Here is a 12,562-nt window from a genome sequence, read left to right on the forward strand (position 1 = left end):
CTGTGTATACTTGATTATACAGACATATAAAGAGTAGCTCAATTTTTTTCATAATACATTATACAGTTCTTATTTTAATTCCCTCTTAATATAAAGTTTTATTATTCTATATAATGAAACTTGCTGAACTTTCTTAGTAATCTTTTTTATAAATTATCCTTTTTTTTAAATTTAAGATTGACAATATGTTTTACTTAGGTGTAAATCCATAGGATTAAATTGAGTTACTTCTGTGTCACAGGATGGCTAAAAAAATAATTTCAAGTTTTCATATTGCTTCAGTCAGCATGAATTAAGTCATCATCAATTATGACAAGTTTTCAGTCTCAATTTTTTTCTGCAGCAAGCAGAGAGCTGCATTATACGACTTTGTAAGAAGTGCTGCAGTTTGAAAAAGAAATTCATGTTAAGATTTTCAGCCATTTCTTTTGCACAGCATATCTGCCACACTTCTGTGATTAGGAAGTCTCTTTTTCTCCTCTGTTAGAAATTATAATTTGGTGTCTTTTGAGAAAACTTGATAAAGGAATAAAGTTTCACAGTATATTAGATAATCTGAGGAAGGATATGCAACACTATAAAGGTGCCTTTTAGCACTACAAGTGTAGTTGGTTGATAACATATGTATATGTACAATTACAGAAGTAGATTGTCAAATTAATGTTAAGTAATTCTGACAACCTATGTTATGTAATTCTTACTAGTCTTAACATTTTTCTAGCTTACTACCGTAGTCTTTGTGGACTCAAATTTTCAGGTATTTGTACAGAAAGGATGAGTAAAGGCATGAACACCAGTCAGATAGGTGTAATATTTAGTCACTAGTTCATTGCCTGGTAGACACTTCACTATATTTTAAGCACTGAAGGTCACTTAGGCACTCATATTGAGTGTATTATGATGCTGTTCTGTAATTTAGCTTTTGTTGCACTTCTGCTTATGTAGAATCCATATTAAAATGGATGGTGCCAGCACAATTTCTGAGTTGTTATCAGTTTCCACTTTGTCTTCAGGGAGTTCCTGGTTTAGATTTATTTAAAATTCTCACAGTCTATATTTGAACATGACTAAATGGGATCTGACTTTTTAGTTACATCCTTGCAAGTATCATGAGACCTTCTTGTGAATTCTAGGCAGGGTATAGAGGTACTGGGAATTCTACTGCCTTGAGTTCTTGTTTTCAGTGGTTTTGAGTGATGCCAGCATTACAGATATGCATGTATGAGTCTATGTGGGCAGGTGGGCATTGATGTAATGTGCCTGGTGATAGGGAATTTTTGACAATTTGTAGTTTTGATGGTGAAATTTTCTCAGGTGCAGAAATTACAGCTCATGTTTTGTTATTGGAATACAGAAGATCTGCTGTGTCTGTCTTTGTGATAAGGTATATTTAATATACCTTATCACAAAGACAGACACAGCAGACCTTCTTATATTTAAGAAGACCTTATTATATTTAATTTTAAACCAGCACAGGATTACAGTCTTAAAGGCAGTTTCTCTACTGTCCACATGAAACTGGACAATCAGTTATTGTACTTTTGGTGTGTCAGTTGCTGGTATGTTGTATAAAACATGCTGTTTATGTATACATGTGTACATGATGCTTATGTATAAGGAAGAGAAAATTAATTAAGTAGACTGTAAAGAAATTCACAAATCTGATGTAATCAGTAATCTGTAATTATCTTATGATTGATAAGACTAATTTAGTTTCTTGTGATTTATTTTGCCAGGAATATATGATGCCTGGTGCATACAGACCAAATTTGTTTCTTGTGATAGGAGTTTTTTGGGGTTTGTGCCATAAAATTAGGAAACATACTAGAGATGCCCAAAATTCTTTCAGTAGTTGTTGACAGAAGTGTTTCCGTGTAGTGCATATCACTCAGTTTAGTGAAGACTTGAAACAGTTACTTCACTATTTTTTTTTCCTTTAAAATAGTCAAAACACCTTAGGAAGTGGTATTCATGTTTCATTGGATGTAGACATCTTCTCTCCCTTTTTTTTTCCCCACCCCTTTAAAGTCTCTTGGATTCCCACTTTACATTTTTCCTCACTATACTCTTGTAGGATGGAAATTTGAGAGGTGTGTCAAGGCTCAGTCATAGCTAGAGCATATCTGCTTAAAGAAGTCAGCTCAGGTTGGTGACCAGCAGAAGACATGTCCCACGAACACATGCAGTTCCCTCCACTTTCTAGGATAATGTCATCAGACAGATCACATGCCATGGGTTTTTCTGAGTAGCTTAGGGCTATATTTGATAGGGGGAAGGTATCTTTGAGGCCCTTTCTGTGATTTTAGTGTTCTAGCCTTTCTTCTTACCTCGTGTTAGTTTTTTATTTGTTTGCAAGATGACCTGCACTGCATAAAGTTCAAAATTTGGAACCCAGCAAGTCTCCTGTGAGCTGCCTTGAATTTATGTAGAGTTCTGTTAAAACCTTAGGAAACTGAAATTGAGAAGTTTCTAAAACCCTGCTTGACTTGGAGATTTCACCAAGCTGTATGCAACAGTTTTCTGCATTGTTACTGTGCTACACTGGAATTTTCTTTTCTCAGATTGTATGAAAAGTTGTGCTTTTTATATCTAGATATTGGAAAATGTAGAGAATCTGTAATTTAGAGCTTGTACTTTAACAGCTTAAGGTTAAGATAGAAAGTTCAGACAGTGTTGAGTGCATGATTTTTATTTTGAGTACATTAGTTATTATTCATAATTTTGAAGTGGCTAACTTAGTTTTACATAGAGTACAGATGCTGTTAAATGCTCCTAAGTATACTTGGATTGTACTTTTGAGTTCTGTTTGTTAAGAGCTTTGTCCATCTTTTCTGTTAGTTGTTCATCCAGCTGAGGTGGTTTTGTATAGTGAATTCATGTCCTTTAGAATTGGCATATATAGGATAAAATGTGAGTCAGCTGGGGGAGCAAAATAATTAAACCAGACTTTCGTTGTTTTAGTCTTAAAAATAGTATTATGTAGCTAATATCTGATCAGATCTGATCTGATCAGCTGATCAGGAATCATTGATTTTCTTGTTGTTTTTCTTGCTCTTTCACATCTTTCTTAAGTGATTTTGAACAGTGCATGCTGAATTCTTTGTTATTTTAAAACATGTTTCAAAACATTTTGTATTTGCATTTGTATTACCCCACAGTATAGTGTTCACACTTAAAATATCATCCCTTCTACATACTTAAAATTAATATTAAAAATGTGCTTTCTCAAAGAGAATCTTTGGTCAGAGTCTGTTAATGTATGCAGTTACCTCCACAGTTCTGTCCTGCTGTGCATTGTTCTTCATCCTCCAGTTAGTCTGGATATTCATCTTTAGTCATCCACATTCAGTCTCATGTAGGACTTTAGTCAAAGTATGATATCTTTTGAACACTTTGTAACTAACTGTGCTTGTAAGTGGATTCAGGTAAATGTTTGCTGGATGTTGGATCTAGTTAATTTCTGAATATCTGGCATTGGTATTACAGTATAAATATCACATAGTGTTGCTAATACCAATGAGACTACTCATTTACTAAAAATTCTGCCTATGCTTAAGTACTTACCTAAGTAAAACCATGTGTTTTGTGTGTAGCGGATGTGATTCCCCTTTCCTGCTAGAACTACCCACCAAAGAGCATGTACTCAGTTCACAGAATCACTGAGGGTAGCAGCTGATCCAGCCTCCCTGCTCAGGCAGGGCCACCCAGAGCAGCTTGCCCCAGGACCATGTTCTGATGGCTTTTGAGTATCTCCAAGGATGCAGACTCTACCACCTCCCTGGGCAACTTGTGCTAGTGTTCAGTTAACCTCACAGTGAAAAAGCGTTTCCTGATCCCCAGAAGGAGCCTCCCATATTTCAGTTTGTGCCCATTTCCCCTTTTCCTGTTGCTGGGAACCACTGAGATAAGCCTGGTTTTGTCCTCTTCATTTCCCTTCAGGCATTTCTTTACTTTGGTAAAATCCCCTGGGCCTTCTCTTCTCCAGGCCAAACAGCCCCACTTCTCTCAGCCTCTCCTCATGTGAAAGATGCTCCCACAGTCCTTTGATCATCTCTGTGACCTGGACTTGCTCCAGCAAGTCCATGTACATTAACACATGTGCTAAATCCTGCCCAAAACTAACTAATGTGCAGTATTTGTGTGTGGACAGTGCTCAGTGTTCAGCTGAGTGACTGTAAGTGACTTGGTCTGAGCGCCACCACATTCTGCTGACTTTATTGACCTAATGCTCCCTGTGGTGAGAGCTGTGACACCCTGCCCAATCAAGGTGTGAACACATGACAACTGACTAAGCTACAAGCACTTATTCCTGCATCAGTTAATGCATCTGGGAAAAAAAAAGAATTGGTTCATCTGGAATACAGGGGATGTTGGTTTGGAAGTGAGGTTGTAATTGTCCGGGGAGGAGGGAAATGCAGATATTTCCAGCTCTGGAAGAAGGAGAAAGTAGTGAGAAAAGACAGGAAAAGGTAATAATATGTCATAAAGCACTTTCTCTGTAATATCTGTGGCTTCTGTAGAAAAATGGATATTGGTTTTCAGTTTGTATTTAGTTTCTAAATTTCTCTTCGATCTGAGGAAGAGTCTCTGTGTCCAAAATATGGTCTATTTGGTCAATTATACCAACTGCTCATTAGGAATTAGATTGTTCTATCAGTATTTGCTTTTTTAGCAGCAATGTTGCCCTTTTTCAGAGAGGGAATCCATGAGAGTAATTCAGCTGTGTGTGTACTTTGGAGACATCTGCCAAAGGATGAGTTACATCCCAAGAGTGCCTATTTCTCTCTGGTGACTATGACACTAACTTTAAAGAAGCAGCTTATTAAGTAGGCTTTTAAATTACAGATATCTATGTTGGGTCAGATTAATCATATCCTGATCTTTTAATTAAAGAGATTTGTTTAACAATGTGTTAATCATCACCTACAGAACGCTGGCAGAGACCAAGGAAACCTATGCTTAGGACACCAGTACAAGTTAAGAGTAGCTGTACTGTGCTGAAATGGCAGTACAGTCATGCTTGCACATACACAATGTTTTTTAGCTGATAAAGATTCCATCTGACCAATGAAGCACTGATGAACTCTGAAGAAAAGTGTTTCAAGGTATCTGGAAAATTTATGAGCCAAATCAATGGGAAGCAAAATTGAAGAAAAATATTTTAGTATCTTTATAATGTTCTTTTTCTCTCAAGGTAACTCTTACAAAAGGCTGTTTATATTATTTGCAACAATTTCCAAAAAGGAAACCCAAACAAAAATAATCTGTTAGAATTGTGACAGAGGGTGAAAATACATGTATAGTGGGGTTTATTTGTTGGGTAGTTTTGTTTCTTGGGTGGTTTTCACCAATCCCTCTTGGCTTGATAAATGCTGTCTCTAATGAAAATAAATGCAGAATTGTGACACAAACTTCAACCCATGTTTTGATTCTAATTTTTAGAATTCAGAACATGCTAAGGATTAAGCAGATAAAATAGGTATAAAAATGTAACTTCACCTTAAGAAAACTATTTGCTTTTCATTTGTTGGTATCTGAAAATATCCAAGTCTTGAGTACCTATGATGAATGTATTTACATTTTTCAGAACAAAATAATCGAGTATTTCATGTCAAGTTCTGTTAGTTAAAATAATTTTAAACATAATTCTCTACACCAGTCTGTCTACTTTATTTCTGTTTGATTTCTTTTTTGAAGGGAAAGTACAGTGAATTTAAAGATATAAATTTTAAGTACTATTCCAGCTACTTATGGGGCATATGTATCTTTGCAATGTAAAATACTGGAGAGCTTTTCATGTTTAATTTACCTTATTGCAGAGAAACTACAGCTGCTTCCTTTTTCTCAAAAATGTACAACTTTGGAAGGACTTGAGGCAAGGGGAGGGGAAGTCAGGCTTTATACAGGGGCAGGAGGAGGTTAGGAAAGTTCATGAGAAGAACCAGTAGTAAGTCACGGCATTAAGAAACTGAAAATATCTAAGCACACTTTTATTCTGCAGTATGCCAGAGAATTTCCAGCATCCTCCATTTCCTCTTCTTAGCACTGTGCCACATACAATATGGTGGAAGATTCTGTGACTAACCGAAATTAAGATGCACCTTATGTTGCTAGCCACAAATTCTCCATTTTAACTGCATGAACATAACCACATCATTTTTTTGTGTGACTTATGGCGGCTAAAATGCAGTGGAAGCTCCTCTGTTTGGGGGAAGTAGCCCTTTAATCTGATGTACAGTGCTGAAGTTGGAATATGATGAGGTTATTTTATCTTCATTGAATAAACAATGTTGCTCTATATTCTTAAACACTAGAAATTCACTCAATGTCAGTAACAAAAACAGTGTAAAAAGTTGCTTTTTACTTTGTCAAAGCTTATGATTTTTAAAATTATATCTATCAAGTTCTGCATATGGACCAGCTATAGAGGAAGTTCTTTGGAAATACATGACATTAAGATGAGAGTATGACCCTGAGCCAGACTGAATCACAAGACCTTTTTTAACTACAAATGTCTCCATTCTGGGCTTATTGGAAATATGGAAATAGCTACCTTGCCCTCACTATTTGAAACTTATTATTTGTTATAACTGATCATAGCGTTTTAAAGTTTCTTATACTTCCATATAATAGCTCTTAATTTTAGCATGTCCATAAACTTTTAACCTTATAAAGCCTTTTCTTCTGGTTAAATGCTCTGGAATCACTTGCTCTCTACAACTACCTAAAAGGAGATTGTAAAAAGGTGAGGGTCAATCTCTTTTTCCAAGTAAGATAAATGGAAATGTCCTTTAAGTTGTGCCAGGGAAGGTTTAGATTGAATATTAGGAAAAATTACTCACCAAAATGTTCATCAAGCACTGGAACAGGTTGCCCAGGGCAGAAAGAGGTTGAGTCACCATCTCTATTTGTGTTTAAAAGACATATAGATGTGGCACTTAAGGACATGGTGGACTTGGCAGTACTGGGTTAACAACTGGACTTGATGATCATAAAGGTCCTTTCCAATCTAAATGATTCTATGCCTAGCCATCTCTGCTGAGAAAAAGACAAGAATGCTTTTACTGATGTAGCTGCTAATTGAGGTTTGCAGTATGCCTTCCCTTCTGAGACAAACTAGTTCCAAAGTACTAACACCAAAGATAGGCTGCTCTTGTCTCATTGCTCTATTTTCTGTCTTGACTTGATAAATAATGATCTCTTTGTGGTTAGTATGTTCAGACACATGTCAAGATTTGTCATGTATTCAGGTAGATGTAGATTTTCCTATCACCGCTTGCTTTGTTTTGTTCTTGTGACTTTTTGAACCCGTTCGAGATTTTTGAAAACAGTAGACCTTTTCAAAGGTGGTAAGAGAGAGCAGAGATCAGTATCAAGGAGGGACATCTGAAAAAAGTGAAGGAATGTTGCTGTGATGTTGGACAAAGTATTTTGAGTGGGACTTTTTTCCCTGTCTAGTTAACACCTGTACAATCAGGTGTAGAATCTCTGGAACAAAAGAGGGGGTCCTGGCTCCATAGGCTAATGATACTACCTATACCTGCACCTAACAAGGTGGGAGGAAGGGAGATAATTTGTATGTTCTGGTGCTGCTTGTGCATTTTGCATTGAAGAAAACATCACATTAAATATGTATGTAATATTTGCAATCTGGTTCAGTAATTCTTGCTTCCCCAAATCTGCTTTTTCAGTTACTGTGCAATCTAGGTCTTCTAGAGTGAGGAGTCTATCTACCTATCTCCCTCAGGATCAGGGGGTTTGCTTCTGGGGGACCTTCTTGCTAGGCAGACACATCAAGCAGTACATACCAAAAACAGGTGAATTGCAGAAGTGATATGAATTTTCTTCCTTTTGTTTTTTGATGAATATAGCTATGCCTTGGTTTCCAGTTGATGTGCACAGTTTCAGTCATGAGTTTGTAGTCATCTGGAACAGTTTCACTAGAGCTGAGGAAAGGATCTCTAAGGTCATGAAAAAGCTTCTGTTACAGTGCCCTGTCCTGTTAGGACCTTCCTTTGAATACAGAAAATTTTAATTAAAGGCAGCCTTCAGTCTGATGTAATTATCGCTTTTATAGCATTTACCTCCTTTCTCATAGCACAACTGAAAGACTGAAGAGGTTGAGAGTAGTTTAAACTGTTCTTTCTCATTTTAGAATGACAGCCTGAGCTTGGGCTGTCAAGCAACGAACAGCTTGGGCTGTACATCCAACTATGAGTCATAAAATGAAAGTAAAATAAAACAAAAATCATTGTTTCCAAAAGCAGAATGTGTTTTTGTTAAAAGTCTCACTACCTCATTGGATATTTACAATAACCTTGTTAATAATCTGAAAAATATCCCCCCTCCTCAAGAATGTTGGTTTTTCCTTTAGTGTCTCCCTTTGTATAATAACCAATGCATTTAGTATCTTTATGCAAATGTCAGTGAGATACAACAAATAGCCCCAAATAAATAAATAAATAAATAAATAAATAAATAAATAAATAAATAAATAAATACATCAGGTTCAGAGTTTCTACATTGCTTTCCACATAATTTCATTTCTGGGGTATGTTTACAGATTTGTTGAGGTTCAGATCTTTTCCGGTTCATTTCACTGTGCTGTGACAGCATAATTCTTGTGGCATAATAGACAATGAAGAGTCACAAATGCTGAAATGTGGCATAAAGCAGAATGCAGATGGGACCACTTTGGGCTCAAGGGCTGTGGCTTTACAAAGGTATTCAAAATAATGGCTGAGGGATGACTGTAATTCCTTTTATGGGGCACAGGATTTCTCTTTCTCCTGAGGAATCTGAAATGAAATCAAGCCCCAAGGCAAGCATGAACACAGGGAATGTGGTTGTTTTTTTTTAATTATGGGTAGGAGAAGGTCCTCACAAAAACTGGCTTTTTCAGTATCACAGTTTTTAATGACTTGGTTTTCAAATGGTTTATTTTCCCTCCTATAAGGCAGGTGGGCTTCTTTTGGAATGAGTGTGTGCATAGTCTTAGATTTAACTTCAGTTCCACTGGTTTGCTTTTATTTTTACTAGAAGGAGAGATTCAGGTGGTGGGAACAGAAGTCTTAAGAGGGTTTGGTTTTTTTTTGAAGGGCTGTTCAGAGTGCTTCAGCTTCCTCAAGAGCCGTCTTAATCTTCTCAGGTCAGCATGCAGCATACCCTGACCAGCTCTTTTACTAGAAATTAAAATTTTATTTTCATTTTGACCAGTTTTAGAAAGGGTCATTTGGCTTGGGCTCAAATTCCAAAACAAACAACCCTTTGCAACTTTATCAGTCACAGGCAATGCACCACACAGATTTAAAAAAGCAATTTGTTGTTGTAGGGAAGTAAAGAAATCCCCTGTTCATTCTTTGATTCTTGACTGAGAACTGTGAGTAAATACTTTAAAAGTGCTTAAAAAACCAGAAAGACCAGCTGTTATCTGCAGCCAAATTCAAAGTAAATGTGGTGTACTTAAGTTTTTTGGTTTTCAGGGCTTTTTTAACATTTTGTTTTTGATTTTAGATTTCTGGGATTTGCTACAATAGCAGCATGTTAAAAGTTCATCGAATTCTTTGTGTACCCAGATGGGTAGCAAAGATATTTTCTTGGACTCTTGAACCAGTCTTCTCATCTGCGGAACCAACGAATGAAGTTCGAGTGGGAATGGGAGCCACAGTTGACATCCAGAGGCAGCAGAGAATGGAGTTACTGGATCGTCAAATCATGATGTCTCAGGTTGCCCAAATGAGGCGGCAGCGACAGCAGCAGGTATTGCTATACATTCTGTAAGGATTATCTTGTTATAAGAAATACATTTTTTTGGTTTGTGCATCTTTCATCGCCCTTGTTTCTTAAATGTAATGTATTTTTAAATTTTTCTCCATCAGTCTTTCACACACTGTTGTGCTGCTGATAGCCATTTAAGTGGTTTGTATAGCTTTATATGTTCAAACTGCTGCACAAGTTTGGAGCAGGATGTCAGACTATCTTGTGGGGATATCAGTACTCCTGGCATTCTATCACAAAAAGTGAGGCTGAAAGGCAAAGTGATTGCTTCTTGGTGGTCTTTAGTGAAAGCCATTGTGTAAAGCTAGAAAGTCAAAATGCTCCTCACTCTTTTGAGTATCTGTCTGGTCAGCAGCCTTTTCAGAGAGCCTGAAAATTTTCTATGAAATTCCTTTGTTTGTAGGTGTATAGGTTGTTTCTTAAGGGCAGAAATCAAATTCTCTAACTTACAGAGGTAAAACACAAGTGACTTTCTGTTTACCATGTATAATCCTCTTGGTTTATTTCCTTATTGAACAGAATAACAGAGTCTTTTTATTTTCTCTGTTTTATATAAACTATCATATCCAGATATTCTCAGACTTTGTGTTGTAGGGCAGCAAAACAAGGCAGGTGGTGTCTCAATTCCTGTATCTTAGGTATATTCATTGTCTTCACTGAGTTTTCTTTGCCTGAAACACAGCTCTTTACTGATACACAAGTTCTTTTTGTGTTGGGGGTGTTGTAGTGCAAACATATAGCTGCGTTACCCTTAATGCATTCCCAGAATTAGAGGTGTGATGGCATAAAGCTTTGTCCTGCAACTGGAGTATGAATCTTTCTTTGTTTCCAGCCCCTGATAACATCACTCTGTTTTACTTATTTCCTTAACGTTTCAATATGATGAAATTATTCCTCAAGCAGAGACTTCTAATCTATTTTTCTCCATTCCTATTAGAACACCGATCAGTTTTAACATAAGAACTGAACTAGAAATTACTCAATTCTTGAATGTTGCCATTGTAATAGAAAATGAATTGAAACTGTATGTTGGACTACAAGCAGCTGTGAGGAGTGCAGCCGGGTTTCTTCAGATGTGAGAAAGAAGCCACTTCCAGTTATGAAGGACAGTCTTTCTAATATCTCTTTAATTATAAAAAGCGGTAAATAAGTTCAGAACGATAAATGATAAAAGAACTGTTGATAACGTTTTCTTCTCATCTTGTCCTTTCCCTGGGCTATGAACAATGAAAGTGGAAAAATGTCTTTTCATGTTTGACTTCAAATAGAATTCTTTAAAAAGGTGGAGGGGTTTGACTAAAATGCAGGAACGCTGTTTGAACATCAGTAAGATGCTTCCCTTTACAAGTTGCTGAAACACTTTCAAGTTACCTTCATGTTTAGCCTTTAACTTGAGCACAGCATTTATTTAACTGGTCGTGCTAATCTGTGAAACCCGTGATCAGAAGGCCATAGGATCAATGTATGAATGTTCCATAGAGGCTCTTCAGAAAAGGTGTGTCATGAAAGCTTTTGACCCACCTGGTGTTTTTTAATGACTCACTCACAGAATTTACTGGTCATCAGCTAAATCGGAAAAAGTATCACTCAAAAAGGTTGCTGTGTAGTGGTAAAAATGCAAAACAGACTATTTTCAATCTCAAAATAGTATTTGACAAGTTGAAAACTGTCTTCTGGATTGGTGTACTTGGGCAATTCTTTTGCCTTTAGAAATTTGCTAAGGTGTAATTTGAAGACAGTGGAGTGGAACAGATCATGCTACACATGAAAAGAATTTATATGATAATTTTACCTGTGGGAGTGAAGCTATAAAGAATGCAGATCAGTTTCTTAAACAGCTTTTTTGTGAAATTGAAAATAATAAAAGCTGTGAAGTACATGTCAGTCATCAGATCGGGCTTTGAATTATATTCTGGGTAAATGTTGTGTGGATTTCTGAAGTCCCAATATGCTGTCTGTAGGTAGTGTGCCACAGGTGGGATAAATTAACATTTTCTCTCACACTTTCAGCTTTGCTTGGTGAGAGAAGTGAAATTTAACTTTCTTCTCTATGCTATAGTGCAACAATTTTGTTCAGCTGCCCCTTGAGAGGGTGCTCTGCTCATTGTTCACACTCCTTTAGTTTTCAGTTCATCTGTTTGAGAAATGAGACAGTGCAGTTTCCCTGGATGTTGGTAGCGTTATGGAAGGAGAAGATCAGTGCTTCTAATGGGGCTCCGTTGTCTGGGCAATCTTGTCAGACTCTGATAAGGGAGGCCCTTCTCTTAAATAGATGCTTTTTGTAGTAAGTTTATTCTTTGAGTCTTTACAAGAAATTTTGAAGAACATGAGCCTGACAGGTTATGCAAACCAGCATTAAAAAGTTTTTAAAAAAAAGGGCAGGGGGGGAGGGAAGAAACTGGGGAAAAAGCCTTTCTCAGAAGTTGTTTGTAGTATACCTCTGTGATACTGAGATGTAATTAATTTTATCTCTTTTTTTTTTTCCTGCTGTTCACCTAAGCCCTTTTATCCAAAGCAGAATTCACTTTGGATGCTTTCTACAAAAAAGAAAAAGCAAGGAACAATCACCCCAGAATTTCTTTGCTGGCATTTCTTTGAGTTTTACCATTCCCAGCCTTTTTCTAGCTGAAATCTTCTGGTCTGGAGGAACCTGAAGCATGGAACTGTGTGTGAGTGCTGGGTTTTCAAACACCCTTGAATTCAATGAGTGGATTGAGTGTGTGGTAGAATTTGAAAATAAACTCACCAAGTTCATTATTCGGTGTACCTCATTTTAGCTCTTAAA

The 12,562-nt window shown here is 36.7% G+C and overlaps 1 protein-coding gene across 1 annotated transcript in view; it reads left to right on the forward strand.

Annotated features, from left to right (window-relative positions):
* Positions 1-12,562, forward strand: part of UBAC2 (UBA domain containing 2) — an 87,045-nt gene that overhangs the window by 59,878 nt on the left and 14,605 nt on the right. Inside the window, exon 7 of the mRNA XM_030234433.2 lies at positions 9,514-9,759. Coding sequence (XP_030090293.1) covers positions 9,514-9,759 — 246 coding nt within the window. The remainder of the gene's footprint in view (positions 1-9,513; positions 9,760-12,562) is intronic.

The sequence above is a fragment of the Serinus canaria genome, chromosome 1 (genome assembly GCF_022539315.1).
Source record: "Serinus canaria isolate serCan28SL12 chromosome 1, serCan2020, whole genome shotgun sequence".
Lineage (NCBI taxonomy): Eukaryota > Metazoa > Chordata > Aves > Passeriformes > Fringillidae > Serinus > Serinus canaria.